Here is a 25965-nt window from a genome sequence, read left to right as displayed (position 1 = left end):
CAAGGTCTGAATAAAGACTTCTTACTTGACATGTTGAGAAGACTTGAACTAGAAGATTCAAGGCAAAGAACTGAGCAGAGCTCAGGGAGACCCCCTTCACACATGGTGCGGTAGAAATTCTGTGGACTGGAGCTTCTGAGGAGAAGGTTCTAGAGGGTGCTTGCGCCTGATTGGCTGTAGTTTGGACTAACATAATGACGCTAATGTGTTACAAGTGGTTTTTTCGCTTTACCATGCATTCCTATGTAGGAATTGTTTTGGAGGTTTTTCAGTTGTATTTACCTCTTTTATTATGTATTATGTTTTCACATATATATATATATTTAGCATTATTGCTATTTTATGTACCATGGGACTCCCACTTCGACGACGGGGAATATTCAAGCATGTGAATCTATGAAAGACACCAATACTGGAGAACCACCTGTTTACAGGTAAGCAACAATTGTTCTTGAAGTGTGAGCCAATGAGGATGGGATAGAATGAACATCTCTCACGTACATTAGAATATCATCTACTTACAGAGAAATAGTTTGCTTCCCATCTCCTATGGGTGGGCCTATGTCTACCCGGGTGCAAACACATTCCGCCAATGGTTTCCTTGCCAAGGAGAAAAGAAGACTGGATAAGAGACTTCCCTGACAAGTCCTGCGACCTACTGCAAGGGATTCAGAGATATTTGGACCCGTTTTCACATGGCTAGTTTATGAAGCAGCCTGACTTTTCCAATGTATGTGGCCCTAAAACCATAATTGAACAATACTGCAAAAAGATAATCCCACTCCACGGAGTCAAAGGCCTTCTCGAGGCCCAAAACCAGGCACCCCTAGTTTGGCCAGCGGGTAAGAATAGAAACACTTTTACCTAGCGTTACTGGTCGGACTCTCCTGGTCGCAGCGACACAGCAGTGGGTCAGGCGGTACTTCGACATCTGTCCAGTAACTGTGAACTTTACTTTTTTTCCGACTGTCCTTTACTAGCTATGCACATTGTTTTCTTTGCACTATATTCTTGTTATGCTTACATATACATAATATATACTTTATGAACAACGATGTTAATGTATTTTGTACATTCTTGACACTTTAAAAAAAATTGCTTCATAACTGCTATTGATTAGGATTCAAGAATGTGAATCTGACAATTTCAATACTGGAGTAGGAAAAGAAGTTACTTGCTTGTAACTGTAGTTCTCCAGTATTTTAATCTTTCATAGATAAACAAGCTACCCACCCTGCTCCCCTGGAAAGCTCACATTCTCTTCTCTCTTCTGAGTGTTTCTCCTACACTTGTGCTGTAAACATCTGAGTTACTGGAGCTTCTCTTCGGAGTGTTGACAGTCTGATTGGTTCAAACCTAGGTCTCTTTTTCTAAACAATGACTATGGTATGCTGCAAAATTAAAGTCATGGGCCTTTCTAGCCTATGTTTAACTTTGCATTGCTATTTTAATATACCACTTTACTCCCATTTTGACGATGGAGAATGATTCAAGCATGTAAATATATCAAAGAATCAAATACTGGACAACTACATTTACAGGACAGTATCTTAATTTCATATTGCATACCCAGAGCAAGATTGTACGTGGAATTTAAATCATCTGACGTTTCTTATTCAAGCAAATTTAAACCAGTTTTATGCACTCTTATACTCTTCTTTCTATTGTTTCAGTTAGATACACGTTGTCATTTTGCCAAAACATTTTATTGCATTTTTTTAGAGAGATTTAAAAAACTTAAATCTTTGTACTGTACTTCCTTTACAGCTAGATTATGCACAACACACTGCAGATTGGACAAAAGAGACACGAGGATTGCAGTTGACAAGTGCGAAGTCTTTAGATAATTGGCTTTTGATCTATACTCGAAGAAACTATGAAGCTGCAAACACGCTTGTGCAGAATCTTTTCAAGGTTACCCCTTCTATGGGCATCAAAATGAATAAAGCAATCATGTAAGTGTAGTTGACTGCACATGTTTCTAATAGTCACTTATGGAGTTGAACTAGTATATCATAATATTTGGAAGTATTTTAGGAACATGATCTGGTATAACACTTGTTTAAGTTTTTCTTTACCTTGGTTTATTTTATGACTCTTGAACAGTAGGGTGAATCCATATGAGATTTTACTGGTAATTTATTTTTTCTCCTCTAAACTGGATGCTGTAGATTAAAATGTAGGACTTTGTTTTGTTTAAAAGTAAAGCAATTTCCGTTCTATACAAAAATATTTATCTGACCTCAATATATATTTAAGCATAAGTGTGAGATTTTTCCGACCTCATTTGAGAATTTCATATTTGATTACTTCATTTATTGTTCCCTTAAAGACCATTGGACAGAGAAGGATCCGGAGTTATGCAACCCCTTGTAAACTAGAGCGGTTTGTGCCACAGATCTGAAAAATTAGCATCTCTTAATCCATGCCTTCCTATGAAAATGTACACATTCTTCAGGCTCCAGACTGGATACTGAAACGTTTCCTGAGCATTAGTTCTCCTGTCCTGCCAGGTGGCACGGAGCAGCCTGGGGCGCAGCTCTGCTGTCTCAAGGTACTAGCATGCATGCTGGAATTGGTTTGTTTTTCTGTGCCTCATTGGCATGGACCCAAAAGTCTTTACATGACTTAACCAGTTAAATTCCTCACTATTGATCTAAGTAATAGTGTAGGAGAGTAGGGTCTGCTTCCTATGGTCACCCCCACTTTTTGCTGTGATATTCAGGTTTTTCGACTTTAGTGTAGCTGTGGGCCTGCTAATCAGACACACAGCCCAGCTGTTCTCTCTCTAAATTGATACCATGTTCTTTAGGTACATACCTAATTGGGAATTGGGTCACCTTTGTGAGCCCCTGTATAGATTACCATAGGTACCCAGGGCATAGGTGCATCCAAGGCCTACCAGGGGCTGCAGCATGAAATATGCCACCCCTGGCTGGCCATCCAAACTGACACCACAGGCTGAACACTCAGCTTGGGCTAGGTCGTGTAATCACCCTTTGCTTAGATATAGTATACCTATATCTACCCCTATATATAGACACACTTATACATATAAGTCACTTTTATGGCAGGCCTTAACAATCCTAGATGCAGAGTGCTTGGTTTTATGTGAGATGGTGGTCTAGCATGAGCTCAGCCCGTCTGCAGCTTTCGGAACCATGTTCTTATAGCTGTTCTATGATATAGCCATACCATATACTCTTAAGTACATTATACTCCTCGCGGTTAATGCTAACTTTGGTTTGACTTTATCAAAATATGTAGTGTATGGTATCAAACACTTTGGACTACTACCCCCCCCCCCCCCCCCCCCCCCCCCCGGGGGTAGCATTCCACCCTTCTAGAGGGAGAAGACATGTAGTTACTGCTTTAACCGGTTAAAGTTAAACAGCATCACAAAATGGATGCTGCTGCCACAGACATGAGTCTGACCTCCTGCAGTTGGACGAAACTCCGGCAAGGGCGGCTTGGACAATAGGTTTCCTGTCCCCAGACAGCCTGTAGTGTATTGGGGCAGGGTGGGTTCAATGGAAAGATGCTTTTCCAGATACTGCCTGGGGCACAAAAGTTTCTCCATGCATAACCCGGTTCAAACCAGTTGCTGGGGCACTCCAGCCCCAGCTCTGGCGCGAAACTGGACAAAGGGAAAGTGGTTTAACCACCCCCTTCCCAGGTTCCACCCATAGCAGTGACCTAGCAGGTAATCCGGCCCCTTAGTTTAGTATAAAGATAGGGGCAGTGTCTAGAGACATTAGATTATCCTGGAAAGAAACTTTGAAACAAACTCTTTGACCTTCGACGTTTCATATCGACTGGAAGACTTAAGACCTCTCCCTTGTGGTCAAGGAGTGACCACCCTGTGCAAACAGGCACCACCAGTAACTTGCTGGTTTGCTTTGTCGACGCTCCCGCCGGAACCCGAAGACTTAGCGACTCAGGAACTGGACTTTCAGACTTCTCTGACTCCGATCCACAGCAAAGCTGAGACCCTTGACTGTCACGAGAGACGTGGGACCCGACATCCTGGACTACCTGCTCTTTGCTAACCGTGCAGCTTTTAAGGTACCCTCGAAGTTGTGCATTGGGGTTTGAGAAGCCCCAGACCCGAGCAGCATTTGCACCAAAGCTCAGCCCTCCACACTCCACGAGTGCCGCGTGGGGCCTGCGCCTGCATTTCAGCTCAGTCTTCCCAGTTGCCAGCCTGTTGGCTAGTGAGCCCTCCGAAGACTTCTTTGTGAAACTACACTGCTTGCCTGGCTGCTCCGGGCTTGCTCCAGCTTCCCTGCGAAGGAGACGCTCCCCAGACCTTGCTGGTCTGAACTGAAGCCAATCTTCCCATCCTGCGTGGATTGCATTTGCCAAGGCTTGTTGGGTCCAATCCGGATACCGACACCGCAGTCAACTAGATCCTTCGTGGGACAGCTCGACTCCAGCTCCTGGTCTTCGTCGACTCCTCCTGGTCCTCGTGGCTGCAGAGACAAGCTTCACCTCACCTGATTGCATCTCGACATCGCCTGGTTCCTGGCTAGTGACCCAAACTCTGTCCCCTTTGATTTTTAGGTTCTTCGCTACTCCGATCCCCCCTTGGATCCACACGGACATTTTTCTCCTGGTCGCCTGCAGCACTTTCTTGCAGTTTTTCATAGGAAACGGCAACGAAACCCGACACGAAAGAACACCTATGCACCGGCTTCCCCGGGTGAGGTAACTAGAGTACTCCGGTGCGCCCCAGGGTGTTGACTCTCAAAGTGTCCTAGTTTAAAGGGGTTTTATCGTAGTCCATCCGGAAGTGTCCAATATCTACTACTTTGTTACTTTTAAGTTCCCATTATAACTCTATGGTAACCTGCGTGTGTGTTTAGACTCTGCACACGCCTCCCATGGGCCTCCTACTTCCAATCCCATGATTGTTCAGTGTAGCCCCAGCGATTCTCTGGGCCCTAGGCCTATTCACCTTTCCTGAAGTGGTTCTTATACCACTTACTTAGTATATGGTTCGAGAGGCCCCTAGGGCAGAATTGTATTTGTGCAACTTAAAGTATGCTTATTGAGTAACTTAAGCTGTGTCTCGATTTCTGACCTCATAAAGAGTTCAGAGGGGTTGTGTTAGTAATAAATACATAGATATTTTATTTATACCTTGTGTGGTGTCCTTTCATTTGCTATTCAAAGGATTAATATTGGGAAACCAACTGGCTTCACATGCTCTCTGAAGTTTCAGCCTAAGACTGCTTTGTCTATACTACCACTAGGATAGCTGGTCTGTAAGGTTGACTTTACAACCATCACCATAAGGGTCGTTTGGACTGGTGCAGGGTGCCCACTAGAATAGTGGACATCTTATATCAGGCCAACTTCTCAGAAATAGTCTCCTAAGATTTACTGTTTGAACACATCACTTATGTCTTAAATGTTCTTGTATGATCTATACAACATATGCTTGTGGTATCTGAAAATTATTCCTTGCTATGTGGCTTTTGCTAGTATCAACACTTAAATACCATCTGTTTCTGGCAGGTCATCATCTTTATGTTGACCCCTTTATCTTTTTTCACCACTCTAAATGTTTGGCGATTCCAGTTTTTGTTTTCTCCCTTCTCCTTTCCCCTACTTCACACCTATACAGGCTTGGACCTCTGCTCTGCTATCAATAAATTCAGTGACATTCGTGTCCTTGGTGCCATGTATGACGCAGTTGTCTGGACCATTTTTCTTAAGACATTTTTTTCCCCACCAATTTTAAAATATACGGTCGTATGAATAGATAGTTGCAAGAGAACATTTGGCTCTGCCTCAGTGAAAAACCTTTGGCACAGCCTCTCCCTAACCGGAGATATACATGCATGTTGAAGCTTTTCTAGATCTGACTTGGTTGCTCTTGTAATTCTCTAAAAAATTTAGAGATGATCAAATCGCATCTCTTGGTCATTCAGCTAATTATTATTGTCTTCTCTAGCCTTACTGCCCTCTCCTCTGGACTGCTAGCATTCCACCAGGATGCACTCTCTGGTACATGCTTTCATTTCGGAGCAAATTGTTTTTGTATTGGTGAACAAAGGAGCCAGTCTTTAAAGCTGCTTCGAGGCGCGAAGGGGGCTCGGAAAGAACTTTTTAACGACTTTAAAAACCAATTGTGGGGAATTTGTAATCTTTTAGAATTGTGTTGTGGCACGCTTTTATTCTGTTATACTTGCTACCGGAGCTGTGTTATAGCTCGAGGGTGGGGGGAGAGGGGGTTTTCTTACCAGCACTCGCACTTTGGCAGCCATATTGGGTCAGTGTTCTAGTCGCTCGACCCTGCTTGTTAAAAAAAAATGTAAATTGATACTTGTATAGTGCACTACTCACCCGCAAGGGTCTCAAGGCGCTTGTACGAATACCGCTGTGAAACCTATCCTTGCTTTCCCTGTGAGGCGTCCACTCCTGGACACCCCCAAGGTGGAGGCCAGGCATCCTTAGCGTTGTGGGTGCGGTTGTGGAGATTAAGCAAGCTATTGCCCAGAGTTGCAGAGTGGGACTCGATGATTGGAATAGGCACCGCGGCGAGAATTATCAGGTCCGTGGAATTTTTGAGCCCAAGACCCGCCGAGGCGGGGAATTGAACCCTGGTCCCGGGCTAGACCTCTGCATCAGGGTCTGCCGCTCTAACCATTGAGCCACACTTCTCTTGGGCTATTTAAGACCCCAATGATGCGTCCGCGCCGACGCTGGTGCGCCAAAGGAAAGCCTGTCTGCGTCCGGACTGGGCCAGGGTTCAGACACCCTGCTCCCCCAACCCTGATAGATACACCTATATTACAGGTCAATTTAAACAGCTAATCTCAGTCTATAGACTTAATTGCAACCACTTAGTTAACCCTTGTAACCTAGTCTCTAGTTGTGAGCACTACACATTTAACCTCTGGTCGCATTTGCCTACCTCTCCCTCTGCACACCCGTCGGTCAAAATGTTTAATTGCTACTGCTTAACTGCAGATACTTGCCTAAACACTGTTCAGAGCTGTTTATGCTTTTAATGTACCAAAGCCCCAATGTTTTATTCCTCACAGAGACTTGGACGTACTCAGGCTCTGACCCAAACAACGTCCAAACTCTACCTCCTGACTACGCATTGCAAAGGCTGCACAGGAATTCAGGCAAAGGAGGGTTTGCTAACATTTATAAAAATCACCTCATTTGCCGAACCTTCGGGAGCCCTTTGCTTGACTGTGAGAACCTCCAGTTCTCAATTGGAATCTCACCCACGCTCTACCTCTCGGGTATTTTAGTTAATCAACCCCTGATACTCTCGAATAAACAGATAGCCGTCGCAACAAACTCGCTGAGTACTTTTATAACAAGATTCAAACAATATGCAATGCCTTCACCTCGACGGACTATTATACTAGTCCCCATCCAGAGGTTGTTGGTTCCTGGAGCAGAGAACAACCGCTGGAAGCTTTCCACCTAATAAATGATGATACTCTCCAGATAACCTCTGCACTCGTAAAAAGTAGTTCACCCAGTGACCCGGCTCCACCCAAAATCTTGAAATTAGTGGATGAATCAGTTAGTCCTTCTATTTTGGACCCAATTAATTTCTCACTATCCACCGGTGTGGTCCCTCCACTATGGAAAAAGCTATGGTGAACCCTATTGAAAAAACCTAGCCTCGAACCTGATTGCCTTGTTAATTACTGGCGCATCTCACTCCTTCTAGGGATCAGCAAAATTGTGGAGAAGCACGTCAACTCTGTGCTATCCAGACACCTAGAGGCTTCTAATCTTCTTCATTCCTCTCAAACAGGCTTTCGCCCAGGTCAAGGAACAGAAACGGCCCTACAAGTAGTTGTCGAATCTAGGAATATCATCGACGCATGAGGCTCTTTGGCTGTGATTCTATTAGACCTTAGTGCAGCCTTTGATACGGTTAGCCACTGTATCTTGGTCGAACGACTCAGTAACCTGGGTGTGTCGGGAGCTGCTCTGACCTGGCTGCAATTGTTCCTTCCACGTCTTTGAGGGTGAGGCTATCTCAGACCCCTTGTCTCTTTACTGTGGCGTCCCGCAGGGGTAGTCTCTGAGCACAATGTTTTTTTAAAGACTATATTGCCCCCTCTTGCCAACATAGTTCTTCCTTTTGGGGTGCATATTGTCACTTAGGGAGATGACACCCAATTGGTTGTTGCTCTGAACCATGCTGACGAGGCCTCCATCCGTCTTCGTCCTTGCCTCAAAGAGGTAACGAGATGGATGAAACAATCTCTCCTGAAATAGAAAACTGATCAGACTGAGCTTATGCTTCTTGGCAATCCCTCACTTTTTAGGTTTAAAGTATTTTATTCAGCACAACATACAAGGGCAAGCATGTGAGAAGGTGGCCTGATATGCAGTGCTCACTATTCTAGTGAACACTATGTATCAGTCCAGCAACCCTTATTGATGATTGGTTGTAAGTCAACCTTATAGACGAGCTATCCTAGTAGCATGGATACGAGCAGTCTAAGGCTAAAGACTCGAGAGGGCGTGTTAAGCCAGCTGTTTACCACACATATACCCCTTGAATACCCAGTGAAAGGACACCACACAAGTGTTATGAAAATAAACAAGATATTTATTAAGAATCACAACAGCCCTGTACTCTTTATGAGGACAGGGTACTAAGCACAAAACAAAACTCTTAGGAAAATACTTAAGTTAGCACAGTATATACAAAGGCCCGAGGGGCACGGAAAACCATATACTCTGAAAGTGGAATGCGAAATTACTAGCAGGTAAGTACAGTACTAATAGGCTTAGGAATCGCTAGGACTTGACTATAGAACCTTCAGATTACTTATAGGCGGCCTAGGGGACTCGGGTGCAGAGTGTGCACTCTCACACGTGATGCGGGACAAAGTCTATGGTAGCTAGTAATGACAAAGTTAGTGTTCTCGGGCGAACCCGACCTGGTAGGAGGAAAACGAAAGTGGATCCTGACCCTTGGATAGTGAGGCTATGCTGGGGCACCGAAATGCCGAAGTTACCTAGCCCAGGGGCTGCAGCTGCATAGGTCTCAAAAGACGTCGGGAATCCTCGTAGACGGACCAGGAGCCTGGAAGAAAGAAGTTGCTGGCAGGCGACCAGTGAAGAAAGTTCGATGGATCCAAGCCTGGATCGAAGGAAGATGACACCTGAAAGCAGAGGGGACCAAGTTCGAGACTACTAGCCAGTAGTCAGGTGGCACCAGGAGGGCACCGGATGGTAGTCACCTCGACTAGGTGAGTGGGTGACGCTGTGCTCGCAGATCTCACGGACCAGGAGGCGTTGTCGGCGACCAGGATGGAGGAGCGAGCTGTCCCACGATGGATGAAGCTGTCGGCGTCGCTGGACCCAGGATTGGGCAACAAAGCCTTGGCAAATTCAAGCCCACGCGGTGGACTCAAAATGGCGTCTGGAGTGGACCAGGAGGGTCCGGGGTGCCTCTCTTGAAGAAGGAAGCAAGGGCCAGTCTGGAGCAACCAGACCAGCAGTAGTGATGTCGTCTGGCGTCGTGAAGAAGGCCACAAGCCAGCCGGCTAGTAGCCACACAGCGCGGTGAGCACGCAAAAGCAGAAGGGCCCCACGCAGATCGTGGAGATGCTGGAGGGCTGATCTTCGGTGCTGGAGCTGCTCAGGGTTGGGGCTTCTCGGACCCCAAAGCACTCACCAGTGGAGCACCCGGTGGGCTTGTTGCAAAGAAGTCGTGCAGTCTTGGCGATCGTCGGTCCCTCGAGGTCTCGTCGCACTCAAGGTTCTCAGCTCTGCTGTAGAGGTGAGTAGAGGTCAGAGGTGCCAGGGAAGCCGGGTCTCGTCGAGCTGGGTCGTCGGATTCGTGAAGAAGGACTTGCAGCAGACCGCAGTGTTCTTAGGATGGTGCCTGCGGATGCAGGGTGACTACTCCTTAGCCACAAGGGAGAATCTTGAAGAAGGAAATCTTGATGTCTTTCGCAGAAAGTCGTGTCTTGATTCCAAAGATGATCTAATTTGAACAGGGGGCCCGCTCCTATCTTTATACTAAAAAAGGGGGCTGACCCGGTGACTAGGTCCTGCCTATGGGTGGGACTAGGAGGGGGGTGGTTACACCCCTCTCCCATGCCGGACTTCCCCAGGCCAGGGGCTGGTGTGCCCCTGGAACTGGTTCTGACTGGCCTATGCGTAGTGAGCACCGGGGTGCCACTCAGCAGTCACCTTCCTGAAAAGCCCTGCCTACCCAGGATACACAAAACCATGTCTGGGACGGTGCTAGCACCGCCCCTGACAGGAAACCCTTTGTCCAGGCTCCCCTCGCTGGAAGGACTCCCAGCTGCAGGGGGTCAGACTCGTGTCTGTGGTGGCAGCATCCATTTTGTGGAGCTGAGGCTTCGTTTAACTTTAACCGGGGTTCACAGTTACATACATGTCGTGTCCCTCTAGAAGGGTGGAATGCTAACCCCGTCGCCAGAATTGGCGAGGGGTTAGTATTCCAATTCGTATGACACCTTACTCGACATGTTTTGATAAAGCAATACCAAAGATAGCATTTAACCGCGAGGATTATAATGCACTTAAGAGTATATGGTATGCGATATCATGGAACAGCTATTAGGACTTGATTCCGCAAGCTGCAGACAGGCTCAGCTCATGCCAGAGCACCATCTCACACGATTCCAAGCACTCTGCCTTCAGGATTGTTAAGGCCTGCCATAGGAGTGACTGATAGGAATCTGTGTGTCCATTTTAGGGTTAGATATAGGTATACTATATCTACAGCAAAGGGTGATTACACGACTTTGCCCCAGCTGTCATGCAGCCAGTTGTGTCAAATTTAGGAGGCCAGCCAGGGGTGGCATAATACATGCTTCAGCCCCTGGTAGGCCCTGGGTACACCTATGCCCTGAGTTACAGGGTCTGATAAGGTGGCCCAGTACCAATTGGTAAATGCACCTAGGGTACATGTTGTAATTTAGAGAGAGAACAGCCAGGCTGTGGGTCTGATTGGCAGGCCCACAGCCAGAGAAAGTCGTAAACCAGTGAAACAAAAGCAAAAGATCTGGGTGATCATAGGATTGCAGACCCTACTCTCCTACATGACCCCCCCCCCCCCCCCAAACTTTGGGACAATAAGCTAACCTTGACCAGGTGAGTCTTCTTGTTCTAAGTGGAAATATCTGGAGAGCCCATCGGCATTGCCATGATCAGTACCAGGTCTATGTTCCACTGTAAAGTCCATCCCCTGTAGGGAAATGGACCACCTAAGCAGTTTGGGGTTTTCACCCTTCATCTGATTTAGCCACAAGAGGGGCTTATGGTCAGTCTGAATCTTGAAGTGAGTGCCAAACAAGTATGGCCTCAGCTTCTTCAGGGCCCAAACCACAGCAAAGGCCTCCCTCTCAATAGCTGACCAATTCTTCTCTCTGGGAGTCAGCCTTCTGCTTATGAAAGCAATGGGCTGGTCTTGACCATCAAAATTCAGTTGAGATAGAACAGCTCCCACACCCAACTCAGAAGCATCTGTTTGGACAATGAATGGTTTGGAGTAGTCTGGACTCTTAAGGATAGGTGCTGTGCACATGGCCTGCTTTAGGTCATCGAATGCTTTTTGACAGCCTGCTGTCCACTGAACCTTTTTTTGGCATTTTCTTACTTGTCAGTTCATTTAATGGAGTCACAATTGATCCATAGTTCCTGACAAACTTTCTGTAGTAACCAGTCAGGCCCAAGAAAGCTCGAACCTGAGTCTGGGTGGTTGGAGGAGCCCAGTCCCTGATTGACTGTATTTTGCTCTCCAGTGGCTGAACCTGGCCTCCACCTACAAGGTGGCCCAGGTATACAACCTGTGTCTGCCCTATCTGGCACTTGGTGGCCTTGATAGTGAGGCCTGCTGCTTGCAGAGCCTCTAACACTTTCCTCAGGTGGACCAGGTGATCCTCCCAGGTGGAGCTAAAGACAGCAATATCATCCAGATATGCTGCACAGAAGTCATCCAGCCCAGTGAGAACATGATTCACCAACCTTTGGAAGGTGGCAGGTGCATTTTTCAGACCAAAGGGCATTACCACAAATTGATAATGCCCACCAGGGGTTGAAAATGCTGTCTTGGGCTTGGCATCCTCAGCTAACCTGATTTGCCAATACCCAGCTGTTAAGTCAAATGTGCTTAAGTAGTTGGCAGAAGCCAATCTATCTATAAGCTCATCTGCCCTTGGTATTGGGTGGGCGTCAGTCTTAGTGACTGCATTGAGACCCCTGTAGTCTACGCAGAACCTCATCTCTTTCTTACCACCCTGGGTGTGAGGTTTTGGCACTAGAACTACTGGGCTAGCCCAAGGGCTATATGAGGGTTCAATAACTCCCAACTCCAACATTTTCTGCACTTCAGATTTTATGCAGTCTCTAACATGATCAGGCTGCCTGTAGATTTTACTCTTAACTGGCAGGCTGTCACCAGTGTCAACCTCATGGGTACACCAATTGGTCTGACTGGGTGTCAGAGAAAACATATGTCTGAAAGACTGAAGAACCTGTTTACAGTCTTTCTGTTGATGTTCAGAGAGGCTGCCACAAAAGACAACACCATCTACTGATCCATCATCAGGATTTTGAGTGAGCAGGTCTGGGAGAGGGTCACTCTCTTCCTCCTGTCCCTCATCTATGGCCATGAGCAAGCTCATGTCCTTCTTGTCGACATATGCTTTGAGCCTGTTGACATGGAGCACCCTGTGGGGGCTCCTGGGAGTTCCAAGGTCCACCAGGTAGGTGACCTCTCCCTTTTGCTCAAGAATTGTGTGGGGCCCAGACCATTTGTCTTTGAGTGCTGCTGGGGCCACTGGCTCCAACACCCACACCTTCTGCCCAGGCTGGTAAACAGTCAGGACAGCCTTTTGGTCATGCCAAGCTTTTTGAAGTTCTTGACTGGCCTTAAGGTTTTCAGATGCCTTCTCCATATACTCAGCCATCCTGGAGCGGAGACCAAGTACATAGTCCACTATGCTGGTTGCAGGCTTTTTGAGAGGTCTCTCCCATCCTTCCTTCACCAAACACAGGGGGCCTCTCACAGGATGCCCATACAAAAGTTCAAAAGGGCTGTAGCCAACCCCCTTTTGTGGGACCTCTCTGTAAGCAAACAGAAGGCAGGGAATCAGGACATCCCATCTACGCCTGAGCTTTTCAGGTAGTCCATGAATCATCCCTTTTAGGGTCCTGTTGAACCTTTCAACAAGCCCATTGCATTGTGGATGATAGGGTGTAGTGAATTTGTAGTTGACACCACACTCCTTCCACATAGCAGTTAAGTAGCTTGACATGAAGTTTGCACCTCTGTCAGAGACAACCTCCTTAGGGAAGCCCACTCTGGAGAACACTCCAACTAGGGCCCTTGCCACTACAGGTGCTGTAGTGGTCCTAAGTGGAATAGCTTCAGGATACCTGGTGGCATGATCCACTACCACCAGTATAAACTTGTGCCCTGATGCTGTCTGGGGTTCCATTGGACCAACAATGTCAATCCCCACTCTCTCAAAGGGCACCCCCACCACAGGCATTGGTATAAGGGGGGCCTTTGTTGTGCCACCTGACTTACCACTGGCTTGGCAAGTGACACAGGAGCGACAAAACTCCTTGGTATCCTCATTCATGTGAGGCCAGTGAAAGTGTGAGACAAGCCTGTCCCAAGTCTTTGTCTGGCCTAAGTGACCTGCTAAGGGAATCTCATGGGCCAAGGTAAGGAGGAAACCTCTCTGAGACAAGGGTACAACCAGCCTCCTGGTCATGCCAGGCTTGGGGTCTCTTGCTTCAGTGGTCAGGAGTCCATCTTCCCAGTATACCTTGCGGGTACCTGTGGCGTTCCCAGCAGCCTCAGCAGCAGCCTGCTGTCTGAGGGGTTCAAGAGAAGGGCAGTCTAACTGGTCCTTCCCCAGGTCTTCCCTTGATGGTCTCCCTGAACCCAAGAATTCAACTTGATCAAGTTCAAACTCTCTAGGCTCAGTTTCCCTCAAGTCCTGTAGGTCAGCCTCCTCTGAGACTTGATCCACAACCTGGGGCAAGGGGGAAGGCAATGCCTTAACCCTACTGCTCTTCTTCTTGGGAGGTGTCTGGTCCATTGTTCCAGGATCCAGCACCTGTTCAGTGGGGCATCTTCTGGCCTGTGACCTAGTCACAGCAAACACATGTGCTGGCAAGCCTAACATTTCCATGTGAGTCCTCTGCTCCACTTCTGACCATTGTGATGACTCCAAATCATTGCCCAACAAACAATCCACTGGGAGGTCTGAACTAACTACAACCTTCTTTTGGCCAGTTACCCCTCCCCAGGAGAAAGCTACAATTGCCATACTGTGACTGGTAGTGACATTGCTTGCATTGGTCACCAGGAAATCTGTACCTGGCATGATCTGTCCAGGGTCCACAAAGTTAGGTGTCACCATGGTGACACTGGCACAAGTGTCCCTATAGGCCTGAGCCATTTTTCCATTTATGAAAGGTGTCTGTCTGTATTTGCCCAAAGTATTGGGACTTATATCAGGGGACATATCCACATCCCCTGTACAAACAAGGACAGCCTGAGTGAGTGTGCCAACTAAGTTGTCACCCCCCTCAGAACCCAGGGTTAACCCAACTAAACCCTTGGGAGGTGCACTACCACTGCTGACTGTACTAGGGGCACAGGTGCCTTAGGGGCTGCAGTGGCAGGAGTCTGCCCTCCTCCTTTCTTGGTGCACTCACTAAACCAGTGAGTTTTACTTTTGCAGTATTGGCACCACCTTTTAGATTGGCCTTCTTGGTTTTTCTTTTTCTGGGGAGCCTGACCCCCACCCTCTTTGGGTTGTTGGGGACCTGTCGAAGACTTCTGGTCATTTTGTTCCCCTTTTGAATCTTTACCCTTCTGGTGTGCTTTCTTCTGACCACCTTGATTCTGGCCCTGGTTCTGTTTAACTCTTGTTCTGACCCATCTGTCTGCCTTCTTTCCCAATTCTTGGGGAGAGGTCAGATCTGAGTCAACAAGATGCTGATGCAACAACTGGTTCTGACAATTGTTTAAAATTTGTTCTCTCATGATCAAATTGTACAATCCTGTATAATCAGTAACCTTACTGCCCAGCAACCAGCCCTCCAAAGCCTTAGTGGCACAATCTACAAAGTCAGCCCAATCTTGAGACTGAGTTTTCTGGGTATCCCTGAACAGCAACCTGTACTGCTCAGTGGTTAGGCCAAACCCATCAATCAGTGTATTTTTCAAGATTTGGTAATTGTTAGCATCCTCCACTCTAGTAGTGAGGAGCTTGTCTCTTCCTTTACCTTCAAAGGAGAGCCACAAGATAGCTGCCCACTGACTCTGGGGAACACCTTGCACAGTGCAGGCCCTCTCCAAAGCAGTAATCCATTTGTGGATGTCATCCCCTTGTTTAAAGGGGGGCACTATCTTACCCAGGTGTTTTGTATCAAAACTCCTTTCCCTATTGCTAGGTACAATGCTGCCACCAGTGGGGACTACCCCACTTAACTGTTGCTCTCTAGCAAAGGCAAGCCTCTCTTTGGCCAGGGCAAGTTCTTCCCTTTCAATCCTCAGATTGGCTGCCCTTTCTTTGGCTTCATACACTCTCCTCTGAGGGGAAGTCATCCCTCTTTGAGAAGAGTTGTGAGAGCCATTGGTTTGAAGGGATCTGCCAGAGCCTCTTGATAGAGATCTAGCTCGTCCATTCCCAATGTTAAGCTGACCTGAGAGTGGCCCCAGGGTTCCCCCAGTACCCATCTCATGTCTGCTTAAGTTGGACCTGGTTAGTCTACTGACTTCTACCTGTCCCTTATCTGCCTCATCCCCAGAGGGATCCTCCTCCTCCTCCCCCTCTTCATTCTCAGCTGAGAGGTGGATTAGGTCAGGGTCTCCTCTGGTTCCCTCAAGGGGAGGCATACCTCCATCTGGATTAGAAGGGCTAAGAAGTTTCTCAGCCTTTCTGGCATCATAAGTCTCCAAGAGACCAATCAGAAAGGAGGTTGTGGGGTTAGACCCCTGCTTAATCTTCCTAGAGGTACACACCTGTCGTAACTCATGGAAGCTAAGCACAGTATATCTGGAAGGGAGGACCTGTGGAGGGTCCACTGACACAAGGGGAGACTCAGAGTTTCCTCCTTTGTCTGACATACTGTTTCTAGTGTGGTGTAAGTGATGCACCTACCTACACTATGTGTTTGCCTACTGATCCCTTGCTAAGAGTTGCAGCCAAGGTGTGCTAAGCCTTGAGGAGCTGCAACAGCTGGTTCAGTAGAACTCAGAGTATTCTAAGCTAAGTTATATGTACCTAACAGTACTTATGTGATCTTTCAACAAGATATTCTTAGGATACGTGTGGTAAAACAACAGCAAGCTCAAATCCCAACCGCTGCTCACCAATGTGAGAAGGTGGCCTGATATGCAGTGCTCACTATTCTAGTGAACACTATGTATCAGTCCAGCAACCCTTATTGATGATTGGTTGTGAGTCAACCTTATAGACCAGCTATCCTAGTAGCATGGATACGAGCAGTCTAAGGCTAAAGACTCGAGAGGGCGTGTTAAGCCAGCTGTTTACCACACATATACCCCTTGAATACCCAGTGAAAGGACACCACACAAGTGTTATGAAAATAAACAAGATATTTATTAAGAATCACAACAGCCCTGTACTCTTTATGAGGACAGGGTACTAAGCACAAAACAAAACTCTTACGAAAATACTTAAGTTAGCACAGTATATACAAAGGCCCGAGGGGCACGGAAAACCATATACTCTGAAAGTGGAATGCGAAATTACTAGCAGGTAAGTACAGTACTAATAGGCTTAGGAATCGCTAGGACTTGACTATAGAACCTTCAGATTACTTATAGGAGGCCTAGGGGACTCGGGTGCAGAGTGTGCACTCTCACGCGTGATGCGGGACAAAGTCTATGGTAGCTAGTAATGACAAAGTTAGTGTTCTCGGGCGAACCCGACCTGGTAGGAGGAAAACGAAAGTGGATCCTGACCCTTGGATAGTGAGGCTATGCTGGGGCACCGAAATGCCGAAGTTACCTAGCCCAGGGGCTGCAGCTGCATAGGTCTCAAAAGACGTCGGGAATCCTCGTAGACGGACCAGGAGCCTGGAAGAAAGAAGTTGCTGGCAGGCGACCAGTGAAGAAAGTTCGATGGATCCAAGCCTGGATCGAAGGAAGATGACACCTGAAAGCAGAGGGGACCAAGTTCGAGACTACTAGCCAGTAGTCAGGTGGCACCAGGGGGGCACCGGATGGTAGTCACCTCGACTAGGTGAGTGGGTGACGCTGTGCTCGCAGATCTCACGGACCAGGAGGCGTTGTCGGCGACCAGGATGGAGGAGCGAGCTGTCCCACGATGGATGAAGCTGTCGGCGTCGCTGGACCCAGGATTGGGCAACAAAGCCTTGGCAAATTCAAGCCCACGCGGTGGACTCAAAATGGCGTCTGGAGTGGACCAGGAGGGTCCGGGGTGCCTCTCTTGAAGAAGGAAGCAAGGGCCAGTCTGGAGCAACCAGACCAGCAGTAGTGATGTCGTCGGGCGTCGTGAAGAAGGCCACAAGCCAGCCGGCTAGTAGCCACACAGCGCGGTGAGCACGCAAAAGCAGAAGGGCCCCACGCAGATCGTGGAGATGCTGGAGGGCTGATCTTCGGTGCTGGAGCTGCTCAGGGTTGGGGCTTCTCGGACCCCAAAGCACTCACCAGTGGAGCACCCGGTGGGCTTGTTGCAAATAGGTCGTGCAGTCTTGGCGATCGTCGGTCCCTCGAGGTCTCGTCGCACTCACGGTTCTCAGCTTTGCTGTAGAGGTGAGTAGAGGTCAGAGGTGCCAGGGAAGCCGGGTCTCGTCGAGCTGGGTCGTCGGATTCGTGAAGAAGGACTTGCAGCAGACCGCAGTGTTCTTAGGATGGTGCCTGCGGATGAAGGGTGACTACTCCTTAGCCACAAGGGAGAATCTTGAAGAAGGAAATCTTGATGTCTTTCGCAGAAAGTCGTGTCTTGATTCCAAAGATGATCTAATTTGAACAGGGGGCCCGCTCCTATCTTTATACTAAAAAAGGGGGCTGACCCGGTGACTAGGTCCTGCCTATGGGTGGGACTAGGAGGGGGGTGGTTACACCCCTCTCCCATGCCCGACTTCCCCAGGCCAGGGGCTGGTGTGCCCCTGGAACTGGTTCTGACTGGCCTATGCGTAGTGAGCACCGGGGTGCTACTCAGCAGTCACCTTCCTGAAAAGCCCTGCCTACCCAGGATACACAAAACCATGTCTGGGACGGTGCTAGCACCGCCCCTGACAGGAAACCCTTTGTCCAGGCTCCCCTCGCTGGAAGGACTCCCAGCTGCAGGGGGTCAGACTCGTGTCTGTGGTGGCAGCATCCATTTTGTGGAGCTGAGGCTTCGTTGAACTTTAACCGGGGTTCACAGTTACATACATGTCGTGTCCCTCTAGAAGGGTGGAATGCTAACCCCGTCGCCAGAATTGGCGAGGGGTTAGTATTCCAATTCGTATGACACCTTACTCGACATGTTTTGATAAAGCAATACCAAAGATAGCATTTAACCGCGAGGATTATAATGCACTTAAGAGTATATGGTATGCGATATCATGGAACAGCTATTAGGACTTGATTCCGCAAGCTGCAGACAGGCTCAGCTCATGCCAGAGCACCATCTCACACGATTCCAAGCACTCTGCCTTCAGGATTGTTAAGGCCTGCCATAGGAGTGACTGATAGGAATCTGTGTGTCCATTTTAGGGTTAGATATAGGTATACTATATCTACAGCAAAGGGTGATTACACGACTTTGCCCCAGCTGTCATGCAGCCAGTTGTGTCAAATTTAGGAGGCCAGCCAGGGGTGGCATAATACATGCTTCAGCCCCTGGTAGGCCCTGGGTACACCTATGCCCTGAGTTACAGGGTCTGATAAGGTGGCCAATGTAGGGTACATGTTGTAATTTAGAGAGAGAACAGCCAGGCTGTGGGTCTGATTGGCAGCCCCACAGCCAGAGAAAGTCGTAAACCAGTGAAACAAAAGCAAAAAATCTGGGTGATCATAGGATTGCAGACCCTACTCTCCTACAAAGCATACATCATCATGGAGCGTTTTGTTAGGGCGGGCGGAGCCTCAACCCCAGCAAGGAACTATCAGGTGCAGTTTGTGAGTGCTAGTCCATCACAGCCGTACATAGTATGCATTGTGGTATGAGATGACATTTCCATTGCAAACACCCCCCCAAAACCCCAACTGCCCAACTCCCCAGACCCAACCCCCCCCCCCCCCCCCTCCTCCCCCACCCTTCGTCCAGTGCACAGGGCCTATCCAATGTATACACCTAAGCCACCTCCTACAGTGAAAGCAAACCGCCCTTCAATTCACGGAGCTGGCGCTGTCGAGCTCGTGAGCCGCATGAGGCGGAGGTATTTGGGACATGAAAGTTCCCGAAATTCTGTGAGCAGTAAGGAGTGAAATGGCTGCCAAAGCCCGTTAAACTGCGCTACATCCCCTGCCGCTGTAAGCGATAACTTCTCCATGCCCAACACATGCCACAATCTATGGAGCCAGCCCGTGAGAGAGGGTATTGTGGTAGTGCGCCAATGTATCAGGATGTTTTGGACTGCGGAACCTAGTGCAATGGCTATCTACCTACCCCTACCTGATCTGAGGGGCTACATCAGCCCATTCGGGAGCCCCAGCAGGGTATATGCGGGGAAGCGTGGTAGTTCAATGCCAAAATGCGAATCAATTTCATCCAGCACTTCCCTCCAATAGGGTTCCAGGAGTGGGCAGTCCCATAGAATGTGTGTGTGTACCTCGGTGCCCGCACCCTCGCCAACATGTATCGTCCTTGCTACGGTCAAATTCGTGAACCCGCTCCGGTGTGTAGTACCAATAGGTGGAGACCTTAGTCAGTGTGTCAGTAAGGCCCATGTGGTATGCTGAATGCCTCGCTCTATAGGATATGTGCTCCCATTCTTTGGGGCTCAGTGTCCTTCCCAACTCCCGCTCCCACCGTTCTCTCTCCGGGTTATAAAGATGTGTTGAAGGCGGTTGTAGTAACTTATAGAGATCCGTAATCAGTTTTGAATCCGACGTGCGCGACAGTAGCCATTTCTCGTATGGTAGGAAGTGCCTGTCGGCCGTCTCTCTCACCTGTGGCTGAAGAGCCCAGTGACGAGCTTGCAGGTAGCGGTGTCTCTCGGTTTCAGGGAGTGAAAACTCCTGGCGAAACTGCGGGAAGGAAACAACTCCCTCCTGCCTCCAGTGTGTGAACGCTCCCTTTTCCATTCCTGGGGTAAAGTCTGGATTGTCTACCAACGGTGTGAGTGGCGACGGGAATGAGGTGAGGCCGTACGTAGTGCTAGTGGCATCCCAGACCCGCACGGGCACTCTTGTGACAAAGGAGGCGTATCAGTTTTTAGGCCGGTGATTCCGGCGCAAAAACGGGATTTCCTGCAAGGGTCTACCTGCCACCGCTTGATCCTGAAAGAGCCAGTGCTTATCGGACTCCCACTTACTCCATTCCACGAGATAACGCAGCTGCGCTGCCTGAAAGTACATACGGAAGTCAGGTATCCCCAGACCTCCCGCCTCAGGGGCCAACCGGGAGAGGGCTCTGCGCATTCTGGGCTTTTTCCCATGCCAAACATAGCGCAAGACGTCCGACTGCAGCTGCGGGATCCAGCCGACTGGCGGCTGGAGCGGCAGGGCCCTAAACAAGTAAAGCACCAGAGGAAGGACCGTTATTTTGATGGCGGCTATCCTGCCCAACCAGGAGAAGGTGCCGCGGTTCCATCGGCCCAATTCCTACCTAATCTTTGTCCCCAGGGCCGTGTAGTTGGCCGATACCATGGCCGGCAACATGGGAGCTATCTGGATCCCCAGATAGGGCGCCGCCCCCGATGACCAACGCATGGTGAATTGGTTCTGTAAGTAGGTCCTAGTGGCCGGCTCAAGAGAGATATCCAGAGCCACCGACTTCCCCATGTTCATTTTAAACCCTGCGACCACACCAAAGGAGGCCAGCTCCTCGATGCAGGCCGGCAGTGCCGTCCGGGGCTCATCGAGCAATAAGATGACATCGTCAGCGTAGAGGCTTATAGCGTGAGTGAAACCTCCAATCCGCACCCCAGTCACAGTTCTCTACCTGTCCACTGTGAAAGTGTATCACCGGGCGGTATGCAGAACTCGTGCCGCATTCTATGCTGCACAATTCAGGACTAGTTCGAACCCGTCTAAGGCTATTTTTAAGGTATTGAAAGACCTTACTGCCAAAAAGGTAACAACGATGCACCAGAGCTCTGTTGAGCACTGTGAAAAATTGGCAGAGTTCTTCCTGGAAAAGGTGAATACGATTTATCGGGCCTTTCCTTCGGCCACTCCCTCGGCTAATCCATCTCCAAAGCCGCTACCATCTGAGGGATGGCATTCCTTACCTATTTTAATATCTGATAGCCTAGACATATTGGCCCGTCAAGTGAAGTCTGGGTCCCCAGAGGATCCACTTTGCCCAGATGTGTTCAAAGACCTAGCGGTACATGATATCTCACCGCTATGTTCTTTGATCAACTCGTCACTAACATCTGGCGAGGTTCCACTGAAGTGGAAGCGAGCCATGGTTCGGCCTATCCTTAAGAAACCCAGCCTGGACGGCAGCAAGCCTGAGAGCTATCTGCCGATTTCACTCTTGCCGTGGCCGGCTAAGGTTATGGAGGCGCACGTAAATGCTGTCCTCTCGGAACATCTTCGCCGCGCAGACATCCTCGACGCGACGCAGAATGGGTTTAGGGCTGGTCATAGCACGGAGACGGCTCTGCTTTATATGGTGGAGCATCTTCGCTCCGTGCTTGACGCGGGACAAACGGCAGCGCTTGTGCTATTAGATCTGAGCGCTGCCTTTGACACCGTCTCGCACCCGATCCTTCTGCGCCGCCTAGAGAAGGCTGGTGTCACCGGTATCGCTCTCCAGTGGTACCGGTTGTTTTTAGCCAACCGGGCCTTTAGCGTGACCGTCCCACCTTACCAGTCCAAATTCCATCCGTTGAACCTGGGGGTCCCCCAAGGCTCCTCGCTGAGCCCTACGTTGTTTAATCTGTACGTAAGGCCGCTAGCTGAGGTTGTCAGACAATGGGGTATGACGATGGTGTCATACGCCGATGACACCCAGCTAGCGGTTACGATCAGCGGGGATGCCGAAGTCGATGCCCCCAGGTTTCAACATGGACTGCGGGCGGTCCCCAGCTGGATGACGTCCAACTGTCTCCAGCTGAACGCTAGTAAGACCGAGGTCATGGTCTTTGGCAGACAGCCGGATCTTTGGGGAGAGAGATGGTGGCCTGGGGATTTGGGTCCTGCTCCCATCCCAGTCGCCGAGCTTAAGAACCTCGGGGTCTGGTTGGACCCTTCCCTTACGTTTGTGTGCCATACCAAACACACGGCAGCATGCTGCTTTGGCATTCTGCGCGGGCTCCGTCCAGTGCTTAAGTTCTTCGATGCCCCCACCAGGCAACTCCTGATCCAAGCCACTGTCATCTCTAGGCTGGATTATGCGAGTTCCTTGCTGGTTGGTCTGAATCAGGCAGAGATCGGGCGCTTACAAAGGATACAGAACGCCGCAGCTAGAGCGGTGGTAGGCCTTCTAAGATTCTGTCCTACCTCCAGTACCCTGCGGTCATTGCATTGGCTCCCGGTGGCCCAGCGGATCCAGTTTAAGGTCCTCTGCGTCGCCTATAAAATTCTGAAGGGGTCCCCAGCAACGATCCTTGTGGCCCTCCTTGCCAACTACACTGCAACGCGACTCTTAAGATCTGCGGACCTAGAACTGGCTGTTGTGCCGCGCTTCAAGCGGAGTAGAGCTGGAGGACGCTCGTTTCGAGTGCGCGCGCCGGTCCTGTGGAACTCCCTGCCCCCGGCGATTCGCGCTATGAGAGATCTGCTTTCTTTTCGCCGCGCGGTGAAAACCTTTTTATTCCCTTAGTTTGTTTACAGATGTTTGTTCTTTTGTTTAGTTGTGTTGTGCAGCTGCCTTGTCGGGCGCCAGGACGCTCCTTAGCTGGAGCATCTGTGCGCCAAATAAAAACGCATAACATAACATAACAGCCGGATTGTCGCGTACCCGTTGGGCAAACGGCTCCATATAGAGGGCAAAAAGCAAGGGCGAGAGCGGGCATCCCTGCCTAGTGCCTCTTTCGATGTTAAAATCCCCAGAAGTATACCCATTCACGCGGACTACAGCAGTCTGCCGTCTATAGCAGTTAAGGATCATGGAGTGAAACTTATCCCCTATGCCCGCCTTCACTAGAACTCATTTCAGGTAAGGCCAATGCACCCAGTCGAACGCCTTCTCCGCGTCCACCGCCAGCATCATTCTTTTCCCGGGATCCGAGAGGCTTTCTCTAGCAGGTGGACAATCCGTTTCGTGTTGTCAACCGTCTGCCTCCCCGGGACGAAACACGCCTGGTCAGGATCAATAAGACCGGGTAAATTAGGGGCTAGTCGGGCGGCCAGGATCCCCGTGTATAATTTTAGATCCACATTCAGAAGGACCACAGTGCTTCGGGTCTTTCCCTGGTTTGGGGATAACCGTAACGGAGGCCCGTAGCAGATCAGGCGGAATGGCCCCCGGTTCCGCAAACTATTTGAAAATACGAGTACGGATAGGGGCCAGCGAAGTGCAGAACGTTTTGTAGAAGAGCGTGGTGTATCCATCCGGGCCTGGCGCTTTGCCATGTTTAAGCCTGGCTATGGCAGAAATCACCTCCTCTATCCTAATATCCCGATCTAAGTGCTCCGCCTGCAGGGGATCCAGGGAGGGCAAGGTGACCGAGTCCAAATAGGATGCCATGGCCATCTCATCCGGTGGCTCACTAGTGTAGAGATCGGCGTAAAACCTGCGGAATACAGCTGCAATGTGAGCGTCTTCCGTCGTCCCTGTCCCCATAGGGTCAGAGATCTCCCTCACCAGCTGACTCTGGCGCACTACTCGAAGCCTGTTGGCCAGCAGTTTGCCACAACGGTCTCCCCCTGTGTAAAAGGTATGGCACAGTCGAAGTGCGGCGTACTCTGCTCGGTCCAAATCCAGAGCAGCTAGGAGCTTTCTCGCTTCTTTGAGCTGCTGCCAAATTCTGGGGGCCCCTGTCCTGCGATGTATCTGTTTAAGTTCGCGGACCCTGTCGGTGAGTTCTTCCCTCTTGGCCCGTCGTTCTTTATTATCGGCAGAGGAGATCGCCAAAAACTCCCCCCGTAGGACTGCCTTCAGGGCCGCCCACTATGTGGCCCGGGTGGTGTCAGAATTGTCATTGTGGGTCAGGTATTCCTGGATCGCGTTCTCAATGCGATCCACCACCACCTTCCTGTGCAGCAAGGTGTCGTGGAGGCGCCACGTTCTTGGGGGATGAGCTGCCGGATGCAGACACAGCGTTGCATCGACCGGGGCGGGATCCAATAGCGACAACACTCCCATCTCCGACCCCGAGACCAGCGCTTGCACCGAAGACGTGACCAAGAGGTGGTCTAGCCTCGCATACGTCTTGTGTGCGTGAGAATAATACGAATAATCTCTGTCCGCGGGATGCATGTTTCGCCAAAGATCAAGGAGGTCTACCTCCGCTAGCCGCGCCCTACAGCCGGCGGAGAACTCCCTGACCTGCGGGGAGCGCTGCGCCGACCTGTCCGTAGCAGAATCGAAAACCATGTTAAAATCTCCCCCGAGAATAATATATCTATCTTGCGAGGCAGTAATATCCTCAAGTGCCAATTGCAGGAAACAGTCCTGCCGTTCATTAGGGCTGTACAGGGACCCGATCGTGAAGGGAAGACCACCAATCCTGAACCGGTATGCTAACAGTCTGCCTTTCTGTTAGGTGAACTTGTGGAGGACTTCCCCTTTAAAGTGTCTGGCCACCAATATCGCCACCTCCGCCGTCTTAGTGGTACAGGAAGAGAAGAATTGTGATGGGAACTTATGGGAACGCAGTCTGTGTGTCCTGTGGCAGCAGGTGTGTCTCCTGAAGGAGACACACCTGCACGAGTATTTTCCAGGAGAGAAAGCACTGCCTGCCGTTTGACAGGATTATTCAAACCCCTGACCTTCAGGGTCACCACCTTAAAAGTGTCAGGAGGCATAGAAAAGGATGAAGAAAAAGACGTGAAGGCACTGCTCAGATAAGGCGGAACGTACGAGCACCCAGAATGTGGCCCGAAGCAGCAAGGCTAAGAAAAAAGTGTAGGTGTTCGCGCAGCTTCCCCGTCCGGGCAACCCAGGATGTGTGAATAGTGTCCGAATATCTAGTAGCTGCACATCGCCCTGGACCATCCTCCCCTCACCTCCCTCAGGCGCATAGCGTCCCCATCTGGGCAAACCAAGGTGAATGAATGCCGCCAAACCAATTAGTACCTGCACGGTGCACTGGACACCCCCTTCCCAACTCCCGGATCCCCCCCCTGAACTCCCAGTCCCCAACTTCCCCACCTACCCCCATCACTCACTCCATCTACCCCGAAACTGCCCCAACCACCCTCTCCCCCCAGCTCCCCTTCAACCAATTGTGCAACGAGCACCATTGTCCCAGTCTGGTCCCAATGGACAAGTCCGTGGAAAGTTATTCAAGTGGACGTCCCGCCACAACGCCCCCTCCCGCCGCTCCCCCCCACCCCCCGGAACCCTCAAACCTGCAAAGATGAAGAAGCCAAGGTGATCTCCCCCCGGAGTACGCTCAGGCCGTCAGGGCCACATCACCATTCGCCGTGTCTCTAGCCACCGCATTCACTGCACTGTCCATTGCGGCCCGGACAGTGGGCGATTCCGGTATCACTGGAGCAGGTGGGGATTGCCACGCCGGCGGGGGGCGGGCGTGTCCTCCTCCGTTGCGGTGATGCCCAGCACTCCACTGGTGTCCTGGAGGGACCGGAGTTGCTGCAAAGTCCCATTCCAGCGGGAGATGAGCCGGAAGGGGTGACCCCAGGAGTACTGCGTGCCA

The 25965-nt window shown here is 49.9% G+C and overlaps 1 protein-coding gene across 1 annotated transcript in view; it reads left to right on the top strand.

Annotated features, from left to right (window-relative positions):
* The window catches only part of PIWIL1 (piwi like RNA-mediated gene silencing 1), a 1696151-nt gene that overhangs the window by 1120849 nt on the left and 549337 nt on the right, over window positions 1–25965 (top strand). Inside the window, exon 13 of the mRNA XM_086942674.1 lies at window positions 1768–1955. Coding sequence (XP_086798800.1) covers window positions 1768–1955 — 188 coding nt within the window. The remainder of the gene's footprint in view (window positions 1–1767; window positions 1956–25965) is intronic.

This window comes from Lissotriton vulgaris, chromosome 11 (genome assembly GCF_964263255.1).
Source record: "Lissotriton vulgaris chromosome 11, aLisVul1.2, whole genome shotgun sequence".
NCBI classification, from domain to species: Eukaryota; Metazoa; Chordata; class Amphibia; order Caudata; family Salamandridae; genus Lissotriton; species Lissotriton vulgaris.
The sequence above is the reverse complement of the archived record's forward strand: the minus strand, read 5'-3'. Positions and strand labels throughout refer to the sequence as shown.